The sequence below is a fragment of the Lepisma saccharinum genome, chromosome 8, assembly GCF_977018435.1.
Source record: "Lepisma saccharinum chromosome 8, izLepSacc3.1, whole genome shotgun sequence".
Classification (NCBI taxonomy): Eukaryota; Metazoa; Arthropoda; class Insecta; order Zygentoma; family Lepismatidae; genus Lepisma; species Lepisma saccharinum.
In genome coordinates this window covers 45,028,725-45,052,171 of record NC_139236.1, presented here as the reverse complement: position 1 = coordinate 45,052,171, position 23,447 = coordinate 45,028,725, and the positions used below count along the sequence as shown (strand labels likewise).

Genomic DNA, 23,447 nt, shown 5'->3' with positions numbered 1-23,447 from the left:
ACAATAGTTAACTACTCACATTACTTATTGTGGCTGATAATTTACTTTCTCAATGTTTTGATGCATCATACTTGTCTTTATCAACACATAATAAATCTAATCTATATTAAATTTTGTATGAATTAAGTGATGAAACACTAAGAAAAATTCAATATGCAGCATAAAAAGCATCATGCATTACCAAACATTTAAAACAAGCAAGGATTGGAAAATATATATAAACTTCTGTCCATGATACTTACCCTAATGCATAAAGCCTCACTGAAACCTCAATCATAAAATACATGGAAATGCAAAAGTCTATTATAATAAATGCATCATACGGAGATGCTATATTGTAGATCGAAGCACCAATATAAATAAAAAGGAGAAGAAATGTGAAAACACGCACTGCAAGACCTTCAATTATTCTACGTAACTTTCTTCTGCTATACCTGCAAAAAAAATCAACTTCATTATCTCAAAAAAACATGAATATAAATAATATTTAATGAGTTTTAGATATTAACAAAACCACAATTATAGAAAGAAGAAATAATGAACAATTAATGCATCAAAACCAAGACATTCACAAAGTACTGGTATAATGCATAAATATTTTTTTAAAAAAGTTACAAGTTCTCAATATCTCAAAGTGCATTATATGCTGCTACAGTAAAATATGTCAATTTAATATTTAAAAATTAACGTTCCAATATGTTTGAAGTCAATGACTTGAATAAAGCATGAAAACAATGTCCATTACCATTTCCCTCCCCTCTCTGCCCTCAATAAAATTATAACACTTCACAGAATTTCATCTATTTTCTTGCACACACACAAGACATGCATAATCGTGAGAACAGAATAAAAAACAATATTTTATCTTGGGTATTCCAAGCCATTCCTCTACTACTGAACTACCAAGCTAGTTCTGTCACTTACACTGCATGTATTAGTGGCCGCGGTGGCTCAGTCGGTAACGCGTCTGACTACCATGCTCAAGGTCCCGGGTTCGATCCCCGGCCGGTTCAAATCCGGGAACTTTTCTAACGGTGGAAGCGGCCCCGGCACCCACCCAGCGTCGAATAACATGGGTACCTGGGGGAAACCCTGGGGGGTAAAGGCGGTCAGGGGCGTGATGCTGATCACATCACCCCCACTCACGACCGGATCAAGAAAGTGTGGGGCGTTACCCCCACACCCCCTATACGCCTTCATGGCGTGGTGCTATGCACAGGGGAACACTTTACTTTTTTACACTGCATGTATTATTACCAGTGTAAAATTTTTGAAACACTACACAATCTCACACTTTGTTCCTATGACTGAGCATATAGGTCAAGTCCAAACTGGGGTGCAAGGGGTGACCCTTCCACATAGTACACTCAATTGTCAACCTCACTTCCACATAGTACACCCTAACTGCATTTTGTAGACTAACGAGGCTCTGGCGTCTGCACCTACAACCAGTATAATACTCTGTAGGACTGTGTGTGTCTTGTCCTTGTGTGCTGAGTGTCCTTTTACAGCCTCAGCTTTTAATGCAAGTCAGAATGTTTTAGTCCTCAGACACTTCTTGCTTACATTTATAAGTACACAGCATTTGGAGAAATTTTTATTGCATATAGGAATTCTATAGGAAATGCCAACAAGACTAAGATTTTTAAAATAATAGACGATAACCTCATCTTCACCAACCTTTCCGATAATTATGATCATATTGTCAATGTACTTTAGTTATCAATCAGATATCTGGACTGCAAGTTTTACTTTGATATTCTTTCTAGTATCTAGTATTATAAAAGTTAAAAATTATTACAGAAATTCAAAGGAACCATAAGACTGCACAAGACTGAGAAACATAAGAATAAAAGAAAAAGTTTCTAAACTGAATCTTTTTTTTGGGAGTGGAATCACAAGAACCGAATCCAGAAGTGGAAATGAACTGCTTGTTCATTTTGCAACTTTCTCTCTTGCAGACTCCAAAATGCATGTAAATTCCAGACGATCTACAAAATTCCCTGATTTTTACTGACATTTCCCTGTTTTCCAGACTCGTAGCAACCCTGTATATTTTAGTTATGGTAGGGGGCTGGACCCGTATAATCTGGCAGGTGCAAAATAGCCTTACAGATGATGCACCAAAAATTTCAAATTCAATCAATCAATCAACAAAGTCCATACTGTTCTAGTACATTATGATTATCTTTATTATTCCAAAGAGGCATGCAAATAATGAAATAAATTATTCAAATGCATGTTTGTTAAGGCTCGGCCGAACCTTTGGCATGCAAATGGGCAAATTTTTTCAAATTTTCCTCTCCATTCGAAAAACTTCTTGGATATTTCAAAATATGAAACATTACATCAGCTTTGAATTCCTTCTAGAGCACTGACGTGAATTTTCATGTAGTTTTCTTTCATTGTTGTCTAGATATTATCAATAGTTTTCTGATTACATAAGTCTAGACAACAATGAAAGAAAACTACATGAAAATTCACGTCAATGCTCTAGAAGGAATTCTAAGCTGATGTAATGTTTCATATTTTGAAATATCCAAGAAGTTTTTCGATTGGAGAGGAAAATTTGAAAAAAATTCGCCCATTTGCATGCCAAAGGTCCAGCCGAGCCTTAAGAACAGTGTACTATACTTTTACAAATTATATTTACAATGCTAGTGAAGCAAATTTATTATTACATATTTCACATTACAAGAGAGAAGGAATGACTCTGAAACCCACCCAGGTATCCATGACTGGGTTGGTTATGCTATGCATGCATAGCTCCCCAATTTTCTCACAATGGTGGATATCCACCAGTCTCATACACTGGCCGAAATCTCGGGAGAAATGTTGTTACGTTTCCCCCAGGAAACATCCCATAGCAGGGGGACCATGCCCCCCCTCCTCGAGCCATGAAATATGTTGATGCAAACCTAAAAAAACAACATGGATAATTTTTAAGATTTTGCAAGAATTTAGATTTTCTTCTTGTATACATGTTGTCTCTGGAGGGAGAGGCAGACTCCAGAAGTCTGCAGTCTACTATATTTAGTAATTTTAGTTTTATAACCATTTATGCGATTCTACTAAATGTTCCAATTTGGTTGGGACAGTTCACCATATTTACTCCCCGTTTTGACTTTTTTCGAACTGCAGTCTTGATGAGCAAATGTCCTCTTTTTGTGATTAATTCACATTCAGACATGTTCTTCATTATAAGGATAATTCCATAGCGTTGGGGGTCACATTAAGGGTATGAATTCCCATGGCAGAATGGGGATCCCCCACCTTCCCACCAACGATCTTGTTCTATTAAAATTTTTCCCCCCATAAAAATTTTCCGAGGGTAAGAGTTTGTGTTGTAACAAAACAAAACAAAAAAAAAAAAGTAATAAGTTTGGACTTCAAACATACTTTTCTAAGAATAACATTATAAACACATACAAAGAAGGAATAACAAAGAATGATGTCAGCCTGTGTGTGAATGTTGCATACATCTCTTGTTCTCTCTCTCTTTAGGGCTGATCAGCATGGGGTAAAAACGTACTTCTACAGTCATAGATAAGATTTTAAAATTATACCAAATTGGACTAGTAAGAAATGGAGCCGTAGCTGCGAAGGTGGTTGTCATTGTCACCCTAGTGTAACGGATGGATTTTCAACCATCCCTTACAACAAACCAGATTGATATAAAATACATTTTATATTTCATAAAATATCTGAACTCATGGTATTTGACTTGGTGCTAGTCTTAACAATACTGGAAGTCTAGTTTATTATGCGCAAATCAGCGTGCCACCACGAAAGCATACAGTCTCTGTCTCTTGGCGAATCAAACGGCATGGGAAGAGGATAAGTCCAATTCATTGGCCAAAGGCCAATGATTGGAATAAAGAGGAGTGGCTAACCCATAAAAGGGTGAACTATTAGTAAACAACTTCAAGGTTCTCTGAAACAAGGAAAACCGTGATCTCATGATTTCCAAATATGGATAATTGCTCTAGGACTAAATATGGGAATCGGGTGATTACCCATCATGAGCTATTGAGGAAATGGACTTATGTACAAAGAGCCACTGAGATCGAAATGACTTTGAAAGGGTCACTGGTAAGCCAAAGGACAGGAAGACACTTTGTTATAAAAACCCCCCCAAATAAGGAACAGGAGGCCAGTCCAGAGAAGTTGCTGCTCGACGCCAGACTGCACCAGAAAATACCTCTGAGTAAGGTAAATGGACTTCACTTTATTTTGACTTAGCCTAAATCTTGGATAGTCTCCAGCAGAGATATTAGTGACTTAGCTAGTTTAGGATAGAAACATAGTAATACTCTAACAAATGTAAGAACTCTGTCTAATAAACCATAAGATACATGATAATGTTTTATATTTTAGAGTCCTTAAGTGTTGTAGCTACGTACCCCATGTAACGACCCTTACGCTCCAAGGGACCGTTACACTAGGCCCGTGGAAAATAGAAATTAGACCGACCTGTCATTTCTCCTACATTTCTCACCTCCTTTCGTTGAGAATAAAACATAGCACTTACATGTTAATTTAATAGGAAACTAATGTCTTCTTAAAGTTTCTCATTTTTTGTCCCTCCAACTAGTTGTCTTTAATTTGCAATCGATTTTACAGATGTGAACAATAACACACACTGCTTCAATGAAGATGGTGTGGGATGCACAACCAACTGTTCTTTTATTAGCCACATTTGTTGAATGCTAAGTTTTCTTTTCATCCGATTCAACGGAATAGAATAAGTACGTAAAATTTCTACAATGTCTAAGTATGCCAGCTACATCTAGGTAGGGGGGTGCAAATTCGGTGCAGGGGGTGCGAAAATCATTCTCGTCCTGGGTGCTGAAATCTCTCTACAACTCTGATACGGAAATATTTCCTTTAGAGAGACCATTAATAAATTTACACCATTATAAAAACATAACACAACAAGTATGAAAATTTAATTATCAGTTTTAAAAAAAGGCAATAATTAAATAATATCTAGTACTTATTAAAAACATTTCACCTATCTTCTAATTTCTTGACATTTTGAACCAGTCGTTAAAGGAATTAATTTGCTAGTTATAAATGTAGCAAATTAATTTACTTATATATGTTTATAAATATAAATAAGATATAAATTAATTATTTAATAATTGACATATTTCATGACAATTTATATATATATATAAACCAAGGTTTCGAGCTTGCCCACCCTCAAAAAAATCCTGGGTACGGGCCTGTCCAATAGCCCAAAGCATCATACAGCCACGATGTGGGACAAAGGCTATTCGCAACCCATGATAAAAACTATAGCATCCCTGTTCTAAATTAAAATAACCGTTGAAAACGTTTTCACTAGAATTTAAATGAAGATGTATATTTTTACAACACTCACCAAGGAGCATTGGCATCATCATCATCATCTTCAAATGTAATGCCTGTGTCTTCAATAACACCATCGGTTTGCAGAATCACAGAGTCAGTTCTGCCAAGAAAGGATTTGACATTTTTCAATGTATCTTCTGCTGAGAGTACACGTGCATTCAAAGTGACTTCGCTTGCGGTAACTGGCAGATTCCCCTCCTCCAATGTCACTTCATTGTCCCTTGGTAGCATCTTTGCTTATGAGAGCATTTCTGGTTCAAAAGCTCCTGCAAGAGTAAAAAAAATTAATATATTCAAGGGATGAGACAACATGAAAATAAATTATTATAGTCTGATATGAAGAATTCCACAAGAAATTTTGCCATGGACAGAGAGCCTTAATTTCAGTCACAGCAATGATAAATGGTTTGCCTATTATTATTATTTTATGTTCTTTATTTTTGGTCACTTTCCCACCTCCATCTCTTGGGTTGTTCACCATAATGAATGATACATGATACAAAAATGCCTTAATCAGGCTTTGAACCTGGGACCTCCGACTTAGTAGTGGCAAAAGTGCCAAACAGCCAGCAAATAGTTAGTTATACTTCATTTAGAACAAGCACACTTTGTGAAATATAATGTCAATAATTTAACAATTAATTTTTAAAGACAAAATGGTCACCTGCCTGTACCCCAACATCCCATTCAACTTAAATTGACCAGAAACAATAGTTTCAAATTTTCAAACAAGGAATTTCACATTTTTTCTATGGAATCCAATGGTATATTATTGTTTGTAGTCAGTTTTACTCAGAAAGTGCCATACAAGTTATTAATATAATATCACTACAATGTAACTGTATTAACAATCTTAAGTGTCTTGAATATGTTTACAAAAGCATAACTGATTGATCGATTTTGTTTATTTCACTTCACTTTAATGCTACTTTGATCAAATCGCAAACATGAGGATGAGTAATGATGAAACTCATGAAGGGACACTCACAAAGAACACCCACGCCCAGGTCAGGATTCAAACCTGGAACTCCTGGTATCGTAGTAAGTTGTGCTAACCACTCCTCCACAGAGGCTGGCCTACAAAAGCATAACTGACTAAGCTTATCCTCTTCTAACATGCATTAAAACAGTGTCATAATGTTTTCCAGATGTACTACTGTAAATGTGTTGCCAGATATTCCATAATGAAACAATACAAAAAAAATACGGGGATATCCCACTTGCTCTACTTACCCCATCTCACACCATTAGCTGATAATAATAATAATGTGCTATTGATTTTTTAGTACATAATCAATTTAATATTAACCAAACAAATATGCCTGGTAATGCCAATGAGTCTTAGAACCCAACCAACTTCCTGGTGTAGCAGCTGTGTTGCTTGTCAAGCAGGGATCCTATGTTTGCTTCTGAAAATTTGCTTTTGGTATTTAAGTTGGTATCTAGTTGTTCAATGTTGGTGCTTAGGTGAGATACATCTAGTTTCTAACCTTGACTCAGAATATTATTAAAGTGCAAGTGGTAAATACAAGTTAATTTGCTGCCACTGGCTACCACCATTGCTTTATGGTCAGGTTAGGCAGCCAGAACTGCCTCCTCCCAAAGTATAGGGTCTTTTATACGGCGTCTGTCACTGTATGTCATTTACAATACACTTACATTATGTGACGTAGGCCAAGAATAATACATAATAAGATTTCAAACTTAGAAACATTGAAAATACTATATTTCCAGTGGCAAAGCGTGACATCTTTACGTAGTCATCGCAAGATTTGCCAAACATCAGGGTCCATCTTTTAACAGAGAGGGGGCAGGTACAATATTTCTCTGCAATAAACACAAAGGTCACTGCCAATTCAATGTAAAAGCTCATACCACAGACCATATGACTACAAAGGACATAATTCTATTCCACACGATGAGAATTATTAAATATGATTGAAACTGAAATGCAATCACCTCACTTGTCACGTTTAAAGGTAAGAACCTTTATGGTCCGCCTCCAGTGGTTGTTTTGATAAAGAAAAGCATATTTGATTTCATATCATTCAATATGTGCTTTTCCTCTTAACAAGTGGAAATAGCAGACATTCACACTGGCGTGCCCTGGATTTTCGAAGCAGGGAGGGGGGTTACGTGTATTTTACTGTAGTCATTCCTCAATTTCTCATTTTGCCATCTTTTCCTCTTTTTTTTTTTTTTGTTAGAATATTGAGCCAAAGCTGGAATTATGACCCTCACCAACCCCTCCTTGAGCATGCCACTGGACATGCAGAATAACCTTAATGGCTCCAGAGAAACCCTGCCATGGTTGTAAACATGGGGTTGGGGGCTAAAAAAAATGGGCCTGTTATGACCCAGGTCTGCCTGCTCGGAAGCATTCGGGTGTTCTCGACACTGGCAGAGACCAAAGGGATTCGAACGGTTTCTGCGATGAGCTGAGGCTTCTAACAACTCGATGGGGGGTTCAGCACGAGGGGTATTACTGGGCCCTCATTTCAATGTGCTAAGATTAGCAAATCTCTTGCATATTTCAAGCTGTTTCATGCTGTCGGTTGGAAGTATTCTCAAATTTTCTTTTTACTTCTTCTCTAAAATATTTAAAATGCAATATTTTTATTATCTTGCTTGGTCATCGCCGCATCTCCCGATGACCAGATGCTTCGACTCTGTATATTTCACCATGTTTCAATCTTTATTAGCATACTAAATTTTTTTTTTTTTTTTTGGCTGCAGAAGAAAATTGTCAGAATAATAGCAGGAGATAATAGAAATACACCCTGCAGAAAACTGTTTAAAAACTTAGGCATATTACCCTCACCTTGCTTGTAGATGAAGTATATAAAAACAGACAAACAATTCCTTCAAATGTAACAACTCCTCACATCAAGGAATGGCAGCAACCTCACGATACCATCATACAACACCATATTATTTGAGAAAGGACCAAAATACATGGTTGTTCACTGTTTCAATAATCTTCCAAGTGACTTAAAAACAATACAATCAGCTACCTCATATAAAAATCATGTAAAAATTACCTACTAGAGCATTGCTTTTATTGTTAAAGAGTACCTGACAATAAATTGCAAATTGTCACATCTTAAATGAACTCCTAGGACATGTTATATATGTATTGATTTTATCTATTATGTGGATGTAAATTAATGTAAACGTACCTTGTAACTAAAATTAGCAAGAGCAAGAACTCCAAGAATCCTTAATGAAATCAATTATAATGTATCATTGTTTTTAAAGTGTTATGTATAACATCTTCACATGCATTTATACTTGTACCTATTTGAAAATAATTATTAACTGTAATCTAATGTACTGACATGTTCCATATCATGTGTGGAAAACAACCACTGTACAATGGTCAACGGAATGAAATAAATCATATCATATGAAACCTCATCTGGCATCTTCAACCCTTTGTAATTCTCTAAACACATTACTGTATTGAAAAAATCTAAAATGTACTCCCAAATACCTAATTTTCAACCATAAAATTTAAAAAGTAGAATTATTAAGGGTGGACAGATATACCACGGACCCTTTATTTTGAGAAAGACTAAACCTAACGAACTTTCTCTGAATGTCAGCAAAAGTGTAAAATTTGACGTTTATCCACAATGGATGTTTGGGAGGTGGGGTCATCTGGATTAACACGTATGTAAAATGATTGTTGAAAAAACAATCAAAACAGTATTGGAACACTGATAAATTTATGTTTTAAGTCCTCTTTATTCACAGATAGGCTAACTGAGACTGAGCCTACAGTTTTACGTGGAACCCGCACCAACATTTGCCTTCATCAGGTATCAAACCTGGGAACCCTTGATTACAAGGCGACAGTTCACTACTTTGTGTCCCTTGTTCGATGCCCGAAATGAAAAATTCTTAGCTGGGAGGGTTGCTTGTATGGATCAACATGGAGTCGGGGATGTCTATACAAATTATTCTAAGGAGGGACAGCCCCGTCCCCCCCCCCCACTTCGAGCACTGCTCCTTACATTCAAATTATCCACGATTGTTGTTGTCGCGTTGTCGTTTTCAACCCTTTTGAAAATTCCCCATTCATGATTTGGCAGGACTGATATAATCAAGCCTGTCACTGAACAATTTACATTAGGTTAGGTTGTACTAGGAGAAAGAGTTTGACATTTAGTGTGCGCTTTCAATGAAGCATTCCTTTTACCCAATATCGAAAGTACTTGTGTAGGAAACAATCAAATACAAAAAATATAGCTTAGTAATCAAAACTTCATCGCACAGGGTTGAGGTCAATAGTTAAAAATGCACTCCAATACTTTACCCGACTATAATTTCTAAGCTCTTCGTTACAATTTAAGACCAGTAGTATCAAACTTACGATTTGTCATGTATCCGTCTTCCTCGTCATACCGACCGGTACCACAAAGGAAAGGGGCGGTACAGAATACCTATGATTCACACAGGACGTGATGCGAGTATTTTAAACACTCCTCCATGCACTCAGTGTTGCCAGCAATTGGACATATCCCATTGCCAAATCGGTTTCTCCTTGGTTTCTCCCCATCCCAGCTTTTTCTATTCGAGGAACTGCTTCGTAAGCAGTGTTCAAATATATAGCGATCGATGTGAATACCCTACACATTATTAATCATATATTCACGATCGTATTAGTAGAGAGGGAATTCTCCCAGCTCTGGTTTCAGGACAGGATAGGTGGGCGACTGCCTGTCCGACTTTTCTTTCAAGGTGGGCAATTATGTTGGACATATGGTGTGCATTGGTTACATAGGCGTGCGCACAGGGGGGGGGGGCAAGAGCGGGAAAATGTCTACCTAATTATGGACGTCCGCCGATTTCTTCCACTGAGGGACATTTAAGGTATTTTTCCATTGTGCATATTATCTTGATAATAGTGTTGCCCACTCAAAAAACACCTCTTGAATTTGAAATTATCGCATTTCTGCATCCCCATTATAATAATTAATGTCAATTATTATGACTGAAATCAAATTATACGTCTGAAAATGTACTTTTAGGTTGACATTCGGTTTCCAAGGAAGAGATGTCGCCATCCTTACCTCCCTTCCAGACGTCCATATTATATTTTCACCTAGAAATTTAGGATAGAGGAATCTTATCGTCGTTATTAAACGATATTATACTCAAGAAAATTAAGTATTTTCAAGCCAATGCAAGTTCAAAGCAACTACGGGGGAAGGGGGTGCAGTGGGGCAACCGCAGAGGGCATTCGGTTAGTAAACTTCACGTAGATTGTGATGCCCACCCTGGTTCCAAGATTGCCAAGTTTTAGCCCCGTTATTTTCTTCTTGTGCCATGGTTTGTAATATTTACATCGTACAAATTTTAAAATGAAGATAGAAAGAAATACTCTTAAAAATACTATCATATATTGAAAGATTCGTACTTTGCATTTCTGAGTTTAGCCGGACCCTGTGGCCCAGTGGTTAGCACATCGCGCTGCGACGCCAAGGGTTCCAGGTTCGAATCCCGCTCGGACTTGGTTGTTTGTGCATGTCCATTCATCAACTTCATCATCCATCCCCATCTTCGCAAATTAGTCAAGTAAAATAAACTCAATCAATCAAGCATTTCTGAGCAGCGGCGCAGGAACGGGGGGGGGGGTACAGGGGTACATTGTAGGGGGTGCTGTAAAGAACCTATTTTAAGTTCACCCAATAAAAAAAGTTATATTATTTATAGCTTATAGGTCTAAACATTATCTTCCTTACCACAGAAATTCAAACCATTCTAAACTTATTCTACTACATTGTGGTTGCTGGTTGCTACTAGTTAGTTCATTGACCTAAGTTCTTGGAAACCTCTTTAAGGAGATGAAAATTGTTTAAAATGTGTGTGGAACGATGGAATCAGACTTGCTCTCAGCCAATCACGCTGCAGACGAATGCTCCTTTGCGTAAGGGGGGTACACTTTTCTAAAGAAGTGGTCGCGTCGATTCGAAGATAAGATAAAAATCTTCATCAGAAGAGTATATGACTGATCCCATTTTCTTTTGAATATTTAAAATGGAATTTTCCAAAACGAAATACTTACACGAACGAGACACTACATACCAACTTGGGGGGTACGATGTACTGCTGTACCTCACCCATATTTATCATAACTTTGTAAGAGGGTGTTAGGAAAACTATACTTAAACCTACTATATATTAAGAGATTTTGAAAATAGAGTCCCGATTAGCCGATCTGAGCATGAAGTGAATCTAGAATAAATTTTAATAACATCTCAGTGGAAACCGAAACAAAAATAAACACAAACATGAACGAGAAGGACCTCGCCACACAGGAGACGAGATGAGGCTGTGACAATTCTTGACTCATCGCATCGCGATATAATTCCTAGGTGAAATGAAATTTTTCCTAGACATTTAAACAGGGTCAATTTGCGATATTTTCAGAGGGGGGGAATTATTTTTACCTATGTATTAGGTATACTTATAATTAGACATTAATTACTTAAAATCTAATTTTGGTATCGAATGCAACACAAACACAAAGCCATTTTAAGTTATACCCTAAAGTTAAACTGTAAGAAAATTACATTAGTCAGATGAATGCACGAGCTAAATGAAACTCACTGCAGGTTCTATTGGTAGATTTTGGATTGGATTCGCAAGGTCTTTGAGTGAGATGCGAATGTTTAATTGATTTATTTGGTTTATTTTACTTCGCATTTCTGCCACTTTTGGCTAATTGCAAAGATGGGTGATGATATGATGAAATTGATGAATACTCACATGCCCAACCTGGGACCTCTGGCGTCAAAGCGCGCTATGCTAACCCCTCCGCTACGGAGACCGGCGAGGTGAGAATGTGTTTTGGATTTTCTTTGAAGATGCGAAAATCTTTAACTGTGACGCGCACATGCTTTTGCTTACATTAAAGTTTACCTTTTCACATAAACGAGAAATTGACATGTCACCCTAAAACACACGCATGTATCTGCATTGAATACTACTCTATACGAAAAGAAACCTTGTCCACCAAAGATTGAAACGAAAAAAAAACTTTTGAGCGCATGCCTTTCCTTGCTTCCTCTGACATCTGAAGTATTTAGGTTTTGTGTATGTAATGATAGTACTTTCATTGCTTGAAGAGTGACATTAGGTACAGCTAATTATATAACAAATAAATGCTTTGTGAAATGTTTCACAAATATTTCAAAGTTAGACTTTTTACGAGTTGATCGGGAACCATCTCAACTCAGTTTTTTTCCTTTTTTAATACAACGCCCTACAGATGTCTGAGTAAATACCAAATACATTCATTCATTCATTCATTTTTTTCTGCCCTTGGGCAGGTCTTTCCTTGCAAACTCCATGCTGTTCGATGTTCAGTTGCAAGTTTTCTAGGGAAAAATAGATGCGGTAGTTTCCCATTACTTTCCGCATCACACTCTCTCTTTCGCATCTTAGAAAGATCTAAGATCCCAGGGGGCCCCAGCAAGGAGGTGAGGAGAGTGGATTTAACTTCATTGGGCCCTCCGGACTTCACCGAAATTCACCGCACCAAACGCAAAGGTTTAGGTATAGGTTGAATATCAATTCCATCAGGGTTTTTGATCCATCTGAGAACAGAAAATCCCAATAAGTCTTCGCCCCCCTACCAAATACATGGCTTCTAAAAGACATTGGATGTGGTACACATCTGCCATAAATTGTTTAAATATATTTTTATGCGTAGCTATGGGAATTTAAAATTAGAATGAAATGAAGTGGAACTCTATAAGTATGATATATTCAATAATGTGGTTTCTATATCCAGTGGATGGGAGATGATTATTCCTGGTTGGGGTGGCTCAAGATCCTCCTCACCCCCTTTAATCTCAACATGCATTAAAATGAATAGACGTATCTTTGTTCGAAATGTTCACATTTCGAACTCCTGACTTTTTGTTCCGTTAAATCCAAATAAGCCCAGAACGAAGTCCAGAGCTTTATATGTTTCAGAATTGTTATCTGCTTTTAAAATCTGTTTTAAAAAAAACATAAATTCTAAGAAAAACAAAGAAAAAAATAGTTATGCAAATTTTGTATTAAATTACAGGACATTCGTGTGTGCTGTTTTAAAATAGAATATTTCCCATGCCTTCACATTATACCTAATTATCAAGGACGTATTTAGGAAAGACTTACCAAGAAGTAAAAGTAAATAATCAAAATATAATTGTTTAGCATTTGTTATATAATCGATGATTATTTCCGCTGAACTTATTGGAAGGCAAGGAATTTGGCTCATACGGCTTTGAAAGGTTCCAAAGATTTATGCACACAACTAATGATAATATCCATAAAATATTAATCAGAAACTTTACTTTTCGTTAATTGGATCTAACTTTTGTTTGTTATTCAATAAATATTCAATTATTTTTCTATTGGACATTAAATTCCTTGCCAGGGCAGTTGTTTTTATGCAAATCTTGGCGATCTTAACTACATGCAAGCTAGATGCTGTTATCTCTCTATCCTTTTACTATATTTTACCTATTCACGTTATAACAACAATGCAATATTAATTAACTTACATATTTAATTAATATTTTAATTTAATTAAATATAATAATAATAATTATTATTATTGCAACACTTGGTTGGACTCCCGAAATGTATTTCTAGGTGCAGTAGTATGTGTGTTTATATATATGGGAAGCTGAATTTTGTACCCCCCAAATGAAAAACGTTCCTGCGCCACTGTTTATGAGTTTAAAAAAGTTGATCATACTTAATAATATCTTAGTTAACTTAATGTCTGAAGAACATCTTTAAAAACGTACTGTACACCCAACGGCGAAAGAAACAGTAAGCGAATTGTCCACCACCATTTTCATTCGTCTGAATTACATTATGTGATGACAATGAATTGAAATAATGACTTCAATAAGCAGTAGCGAGGGAAAGCCTAGAGTGCTGAAATCTAGGGCTAGTCTGTGCCTAGGGCGCCTTGTACAGGGTCAATGAAGTTAGTAATAAGTTGTGTTTTAGTATATATTGATACAATTGTATCTTCTGCAAATGTGCTGTATAAAGAAACAAATTGCCAGAGTACAAATTGAGGTAAGTGTATGTACATTATGCTTGCTTACTGGCATTGGAACGCGCATATAAATTGTCGGTGCTTGGTAGCGTGGGTGGGGACACCAAATTACAATTCTGCCTATGGCGCCAATATATATCTAGCTACGGAACTGCGCTTTTCTTCCATTTTTGTCGATCGCTACGAATTCGCTCGATTAAAAATAAAACATACTTATTAGTTTTCGGAAATCAAAATTCTTTCGAATTAACACTTAGTAGAAATACAGAGATTTTGGTAGTTTTGTTTACACCAAAGTTTGTTTTCAGTCCACTTTATGCTCCAATAGGCTAGTCGGGACAATTTAAAGTGGATATATTAGGTATTGTGCAATATGCCTCCACCAGGGATCGAACCAGGTCCGTAGCCAGGCAGGAGCCAGTTGGGTGGGCTCAGCCCCCTGGTATTGACGTCAACCCCTTCCACATTATGTAAAACTATTTTATAAAGGTAATTTATTTGCAGTGAAGGGTGAAAATGTAGACAGCAGATATTATTTTGCTCACAACTTGGTGAAAGATGAATTCACACAACATGAACAGCGACTATTGTATTCGTTCAGCTTGTTTATGAGCAGAAGTCTAAGTAGCGACAAGTATTTGGAATAATCTCTGGCCTTGACAAAGGTCTTTCATAGGGGAGCTTCTCCTTCCGTTTAGACAGAAATCTGTGACTGATATCAAAGATAAACAGCTCCTAAGTCGCCTTCCTCTCACTTTTGGCTAATTGCATCAATGGATATGAGTGATGATATGATTAAATTCATGAATGGACACTCACAAGGCCGGGATTGAATCCCAGGACCCCTGGCGTCCTAGTGTTCAAACACTCCACCACGGATGTCTTCTTCCCTTTTCATTTCTCTCTTTTACGTTTCCTCCTCTTGCTAATCTTTTTAATTTTACAGATTAACCTTCCTCTCTCTCTCGTTCTTACTGCTTTTTTGTATGTTTCCTTACTTTCTTACCATAAAACATTAATACATTATGAAATAATATTAAAATATTAATAAATAATAAGAATATATGTCTCTTGCCGCAGCTGTAGTAATCATCTCATCAATGTATCAAACATGCAAATCCCCAGAATTTGGCAATTTTCAATGCGCCCCTGCATATACAGATATCACTCGGTACCTTGGATATCATATCTAAAACAGACTGCATGCAATATCTGCTTCTAAGCAATAACTATAAGCTTTACAGTACGACAAGGTTGAAAATTTTTAGATCTATAAGTATTTCTTTGCAAACTGACGATACTATAGTATTAATTTAGAAGGCACTAACAGTTTCACAAAGGTTAACAATTCGTTTTGCAGGACATTTCGCAGAACGGTATTAAAAATAGGACATATTTGGCTCTTTTGAGAATCATCGCAGTCCGCAGGACATGACCCTCAAAAAAAGGACTGTCCTGCGAAAATCAGGACGTACTTCAAAAGATGTTTCATAAGGCAAATATATATATATATATATATATATATATATAAACTGTAGTATTTGTATGATATTTGAAAATTTTGTATTAACTTAGTGTATTAACCCCCCCCCCCCCCCCAACATAATTTACCTTCATTTAATACTGTTGAACTTTTGAAAAATGGACTTGGTTTATAAAGCTCACGGATTCTAGCTATGGGCCTGGATCGAACCCTGGACCCCTTGATTACGAAGTACCATATATGTCGTTAGTTCATTTTTACCCATACTTGTGCCCCACCAAGCATGTGAGAAATATTCCACATGACCAAATAAAGTGACCGTGTACTTTTGGTGTTCACAGTACTCCACATTCCTACTCAACACGAACTCCAAACTTTTCCTTTCCTTTAGTCAAGTATACAGGAAGAAAACAACGGACGTTTGTCGCAATCAAGCGGTGCAGCGTTGCCAGATGACGGTTTTCCTGCACGAGGCGCTGCATTTGGAGATGAAAGGCCTTTGTGCCAGGGACACGTGTACATGGAAGCTGTGGCAGCACGTGGAAGGGGGGAAAGTAGGTCAACCGTCAACCTTGGGACGCGTTTAACCCTCTCGCAAGGCTTTCGGCCAGAGTAACGGTGCGTAACGAGAAAAATGAACGCTGTAACAGCTGCATCTACCTGTATCGTATCATGTTTCCCTTTCAAGCTGTGAACGTCTAACGTTTTGCTTTATTTTATAAATGTGGGGCGAATCTTGCCCTATTTTGTCTATTTTTAATTTTCGGTAGTCACGGGTGCCTACCTGCAGGGAGGTCATTTCAATATAACATCACTTTTTGTTTACCTGCAGAGGGGAAGGAAAGCGAATTAATTTGCCCAGTTCTTTAATTACCAGGAAGTGGACTAATCGGAACAGTCCCAGCCAGTTTTGAATCAATTAATTCACTGTACTGAACAGTAGCTGCGATTGGGTACCAAAACTGGGGATTGGGGAGAGGGTTGGGGCAGGGAAAGTTTACTTCTTATCATAAACAAAACAACAAGACCTTGCCATAGTAAGGGAGCAACTACCCCCACGCTCCCATACATCGACGCAACTGGTACTGAACAATGCTTTCGGGACGCCTATTTTTGGATAATAAACCTTTTCGAGCAAGGCCGCATCTCCAGGAAGCTATCAACTCGCGGCAAGCCACGGCACCTAGCGACCAGTTGAGTGAGATGAGTCAAGGGAAAATGGATAATAAACCTTTTCCTCCTCCAACAAAAATAGGCAATAGTTAGGCTGGAGGGTTCAAATGAACTAACTGATCTCTAACTACGCACTGGTAACGATCAGGCTGGAAAGTTCATATGAACTAACTCGCGGACGCCTATTTTTCCTCGGTGAGACAAGTCCTCATGAAGAGAGGGAAATATGGAAAGGAGGGATTGACAGAACGAGGTGGAAAGGGGCTGGCAGAACAAGATAAAAAAAGAAAGGGTTTGAGATAATGGAAAAATAAATTTGGACAATTTTGCTATCTGGTGGTATGTGCACAATTTATTTTATTTTATTTATTTATTTGTCTCTTATTTATTTGTGGCGGAGATTAAGGCTCATGCCTTTTCTTACACTCAACCACATACAAGAAGTTCATCGAAATCGGCCAACATATTAAATGTTTTATGATTATATAATTACATTAGTTTGAATTGCTACGGATTGTCCTTCCTAATGTTTTTAACCGATCCCGATATCAAAAATCTGTCACAATCTTAATTATAACATGGTTACAAATACTACCCGAGATTAGAGCTACAATTTTTAAGAATGGGATCAGAACTACCTAAACGTCTTCCCAAAGTGAATCGAACTTGAGATCTCTTTGTTACAAGTGAGTAACTCGCGATTGAGATGTAAGTCTCGGGTATCATACATCGCAAGTGGTTAATCTATTGAAATGCACACTGCTCGAAATCAAAATTTTGAAATGAAAGCAGTAAAGAACTCGGGAAAAACCAAAGAGGTAACTGAAAGTCCATCTTAAAATTACCCTCGATTACATTTTTTGTCTTTGACGAAAACTAAGCCTTTAATACGAAGGTTAGAAATGGTTAATTATGAGATATTTTATAGTGTACCCCGCCCCATCATCCTAACGCACCCTGCGTTATGCCAGTGGCCATAAGTGGCAGAAATGCTAAGCAAAATACGACAAATCAATTCAATCAATCGACCAAGAACCCACACTTCTAGCACTGAATGCACGTATACTACGCACCAAGTGCTGCGAGAGTAGCTCCAATAGCCGAAAAACTAAGTAGGTTAATGCGACTTCAAATTCAATATTCGTGGAATGAAATCGGATTCCCGTGCAAGGCGCTGAATAGCTCGGATGACAGAGCTTCCTGAATCCGCCACCAGCGAGTGAGGGAGCGGCCATCGACCCAGCCTCGTGCTCGACCTCGACCCTGAATCAAGAAACGTTCCACGCGACGCTTATCTGGTTGCCTGCAGCCCAGGCGCAGCTAGACCGCGTCTTCCCCTTCTCCTCGGAGGCATTGACTCCCAGGGTTCTACGAAAGTTACACAAAATTATAGGCGAGAGGTGGGGGCGTAGGAGATGGAAATTGTTTTGAAGTGAACCGAGAGAGGAAGGGAGAGCGGAGAGAAGAATAGAACACACGTTTTACCCTTTTTTTCCCCCAAGAATTAGCACGTGGAGTGAATTGTAGTCAAATCTGTATAATGGATATTTATAAGGCTGTATAACATGATGTACGGTTGCAATTGTTCTGAATACAGGGATGTGTGGAATCTAATCATGTTACCAGGAGTATTCGAATGCAATACGGGTAATCAGGAAGAATATATTATTCGAATGATCGATAGGTGGATCACAAATAGGACTAGGATTTTAATGTACAATCAGTGGCGGCGATTGTGTTCCTAAACGGAGGGGCAAGGTGCCAAAAATTGGGGGGGGGGGCTGAGACAGTATATTTCCTTTTGTAGATAATGTTTAGCATAGTGCGGGGGCAAAAGTGGCGAAAACTGGGGCAACTGCCCCCCTCGCCCCCCACTAATCGCTGCCGCTGTGTACAATACAATAGAAGAAATGTTCCAGTGGGATTAAAGGTAGAATAAATAGTCGCTTAATTGATTGATTCACGGTTGGCATGTTTATAAAAGATGTGTTTAGAACAACTTCTTGTTGGATTTTATTTTAAGATGTTTGTCAAGTGTTTATTTTATAACTAAAAACACAATCCTTCCTTGGATGATTGACAGATTCCTTATTAATATCAATCATTATATTTAGAAAATAAGTTGTTTGGCACTCTGTTTTAAACGTTATTTTTGTTTAAAACATTTTTTTGTTCTTGTTTAAAAAAAATTAAAACAAACCCCTGTTTTATTTCTTTTAAAAACACAAGTTTTGGCAACCCTGCTCATTATTACAGATGTAGATGTGTGCATCAGCACTGAGGCTATTCTTGTCCTTTCCTAATAGAGGGATAATCCCTCGGCCACGCAAATATCATACAGAATTAATAAAAGAGCACATTTAAACACGTCTCAGAACTGAAATCATTGATAAAGGCTGAGCTGAAGCTACGTAAAGAAGCGCATACAGCGATGAAAAGAGGTTGGCATTTGAGTGTTATCCGAAAAATTCACCTACGAATAAATCGAAGCAAACTATACAAATTCACCAAAACCTTTTCCAGGGATTTACACTATTAATTTATTTATAGAATGAAACCATGAAGTGAAATATTGTTTTTACATGAAATTCACTACAGCGTCAAAATCCAATTAAAAATAAACAAAAGAGAATTCTGATAGATAATTTTATCGAATATGTTTAAAAAATACCACCGCTAAAATAATAGTTTAATAAAAAAAGAAACTATTATTAGCCTCCCATAATTCTTGGTTTTAACCTTCAAGATGTTCTGCTTATTGTTCTAAAGTAAAAATACGAAAAATATACATTAGTTGTTTATTAATTGCAATAATGTTTATATCATGATTACACACACTGAACAAAAATCGTTGACTTTTTTAAATTTCTGAAAAATTTTGGTCATAGGCCTCACGTTATTGTATGCCCCAGACCCCGCACCCACATAGGGCCGGCCCTGATCTTTCCCGTCTGATTATCATCATGTTTACGTTTTAGCACAAACAGTTCCATTCTATTAGAAGCGTAGTTCTAAAGTTTAAGAGCCTATAGGGACGCAGTATAAAATACAGGTAAAATATGATGCTTATGAATGCATATTCGCCAATGACGAATGTAGGACAACTGGATGCTGCTTCCACCTAGTGTTCAAGTTCTGAACTTCAAGTAAACTGAGATTAATCTCATTTTATGCACTGTGCGGATGGGAATTTATGACAGTCCCTCGTATATCTCTTCTCGAAATTATCAAAATTAAGCAATAAATGGGAGAGAAAGGGCAACGCTGTATCGTGTTATTCCTTAGTTAACGATCGGAAAGCCTGGATCAGAAAAGAATCCCCCCCCTCCCCAATCTTGTCACAAGATGAAGAGCCACTTCCCACCCAGATGGCGCAGTGAATCGCGTGGAAAATGATCTCGTGGAAAAAAACTGTTTTCTTCCTAACAGCAAATCCTCCCCTTTCTCTTTTCTATATCTGCGCGTGGGGGGGGGGGAAGCAGAAGGGAAAAACACTGCATCTCATCCTTTCTTCAAAGAAAGGAAGAGATCTGGAAGGAAAAGAAATATGTTTTTCTCTCTTTTATTCCAAAGTGTCAAATCAAATTCCACTCAGTACGTGAACAGAGCGCCAGATAAGCAGGTGTTCGAACGGAAGTTCATACTCCGCGCTGTTTACATCTTGTACAGCACGTATTTTCACATTGATATGCACAATGTTCAGTTCAGATCTATTTGGATATTTAATACATTTGGATACATAAAGAATAAATATATCAAAAACTATTCAAAAAATATCCCAATGTGATTCATAAATGCCGTTGGCATATATTCTTGTTGGACATCCATTAGCTATCTTCTGAACGGACAAGTATAGTTAAAGGTATAGTTTCTAGTAACGCCGTGCCATGAAGGCACATTTAGGGGATGTGGGGGAAGGGCCCCACATTCTCGATCTCTGTCATTTTGGAGGTGATGTGATCAGCACCACGCTCCGGCCGTTTTATTATTTTGGATGATGATATTTCTACCAGTATAACCAGTAGGATGATACGTATAAACGAACCATGAGAGATGGAGAAGAGAAAAGAAAGGTATGAGAAATTGAAAACAGAGGGAAAGAGAGAAGTAAGAGACGGGGAGAGAGAGAGAGAGAGAGAGAGAGAGAGAGAGAGAGAGAGAGAGAGAGAGAGAAAATAGAGGGAGAGAGAGAATGAAAGAAAGAGAAAGACAGGAAAAGAGAGATAAAGAGATAAAAGATAGATGAACAGGCAGAGAGAAAGAGAAAACGAAAAGAGAAGGGAAAGAAAGACATTTTATTTTTCTGTTATTTAGCGTCGCTTTTCTTCAACGTTTGGCTAATCGCGACGATGGGGATGAACACCCATGATCAGGCAGGAATTCGAACCCATGATCCCTGACGTCGTAGCGCGCTGTTATAACCACTCCGTCAGGAAGGTCGGCAAGAAAAGAAAGAGGAATATAGAGGCAAAGGATAGAGAAGCTCAAGCAGAGAGAGAGAAATACAGTGGAAAGAGAAGAAAGAAATGGGGAAATGAGACAAAAACAGACGCGAGGAGATGAAAAAGAAATAAACATTTTTTTATTTTACTTCGCTTTTCTGCTACCTTTGACTAATCGCGAAGATGAGGATGAGTGATGATATGATGAAACTGATGAAGTAACAGTAACAAAACACCCATGCTAAGATCAGGACTCGAACCTGGGACCATTTAAAATAGAAAATAGGAATGCCGTGCGTGAAGTTATTACAGCTATCCAGATAACAGCACATGCAAATAACACATATAATATTGAGAACGTGAAGATGATTTCTAAGCAGATTTCAAGTTTCACAATTATCATGATACTTCGATACGTTAGAATTTGTTCAAAGTTCCTATTTAGACTAGGGATGGCTAAATCAGGATAAAAGTGACACTTTTTCTAAATAAACAAAAAAAATAATTTATTTAAAATACAGGAAGCATAGTTATGTAGTGCAATTAAAAGGTAAAAATGCCATGTAGAAATATTGTTAATCGAATTGCATGTAATGATTTCTTTATCCGGATATTTAGATTATCGGTTGCATCTGAAACGGATATAGGATAAATTAAATCCGGATTTTGTGGTCTTTCCTAATTTAGACAGGTTCAAAATCTTGCAAGCTCCTTAAAATTAGCATTTAAAAAATGCGAACATTTTGTAAAGTTGTTATGCTCCAGTTAACACATGCTAGGCTCAACGCAAATCTGAGACAGGATCGGGTAACACAGTTCGAATTGCGAATTCAAGGTCCACTGGCCCTTCAAAGGTCAGTCACTGCCTTCTGAAGCCATGGCAACAATTTCGTCACATCCGCGTCACAGGCGAGTACACAAACACATCCACGTACACTCGACTCAACATTATTGTAAATGAGCGCTTCTCAGAAATGATAAAAGCCTGCTAATTACAAACCAGCTTTGAGTGTGGATCTGTGTTCCACAGTTAATTTTGTCGACAGTCTTTTTTTCTTTCTTTTGTAACTGCTGGATAAAATAGGTAGCGGTGAGTCAACTTTTTTTTCTGTTATAAAGGCTTTCACTCGTGCGAAATTAAAAACGACAAAAATGTTAGTACTTTCATAATTTCTTCTGAATACGTATAACGTGGTTATTTCTATGTTAAATTTAATTTACCTTTTCTCAATATCTCCAAATTTCCCTGGAAAATGCTCTTTTTGCCTACGAGTACACACAAAAAAACTGACTTGTTTTGATGATCGTAACTCATTTGGCTCAATTTTGTTTCGCCTAATGGCTGTCAATCAGATCTGGCAGCTTTCCGCCATTTTAGGCGAAATGGGATATCCCGTTTCATCTAATCCCACTTCGCTTAAACCGGTTGTAAGGGAAATATTGTAAGTACGCGAAATTTTTACTTTGATCAATGAAGACACCAAACAATTCGGAACATGTGCCGATGCTAATTACGAACAGTCACGTGAGCCAAATAGTCAGGTGTTGCTCCTCAAAAGGAGCATTGTCCCACAATCCAGCAGGCGGGGGTGTTTGTCGTATTTTCTATTTTTCAAAAATTTTTAATTATTACTCCATATAAACCATATACATTGGTATTTGGAAGGTTCAATACAGTTCAGACAAAAAATTATAATTTCAATTTAAGTATTCTTGAACTAACGTTAGCCTGGTGAAGTATGGCTTCAGAAGCTGTTTATGGGTGTTGTATGTACGTTCTATTGAGCTTCGTGGCATAATATTTTTTCTCGCATACATAGGGTTAAGATTTTATATTTTTCAAAGATGTTTTGCACGGTTCCCTGTTCTTTATTCCTGCTATAATCCTATATAGATACAAAGT

General features: G+C 37.4%; 1 protein-coding gene across 4 annotated transcripts in view; it reads right to left on the bottom strand.

Annotated features, from left to right (window-relative positions):
- Window positions 1-23,447, bottom strand: part of LOC145991439 (phosphatidylinositol 3,4,5-trisphosphate 3-phosphatase TPTE2-like) — a 237,558-nt gene that overhangs the window by 48,120 nt on the left and 165,991 nt on the right. For 2 of the 4 annotated variants that reach the window (XM_083127445.1, XM_083127441.1), the window contains exons 2-3: window positions 5,387-5,642; window positions 243-434 (exon numbers count right to left, since the gene is read on the bottom strand). In XM_083127445.1, the coding sequence (XP_082983571.1) occupies window positions 243-434; window positions 5,387-5,607 (413 nt within the window). In that variant the 5' untranslated portion in view covers window positions 5,608-5,642. The other 2 variants (XM_083127442.1, XM_083127443.1) reach the window with 2 other exon arrangements.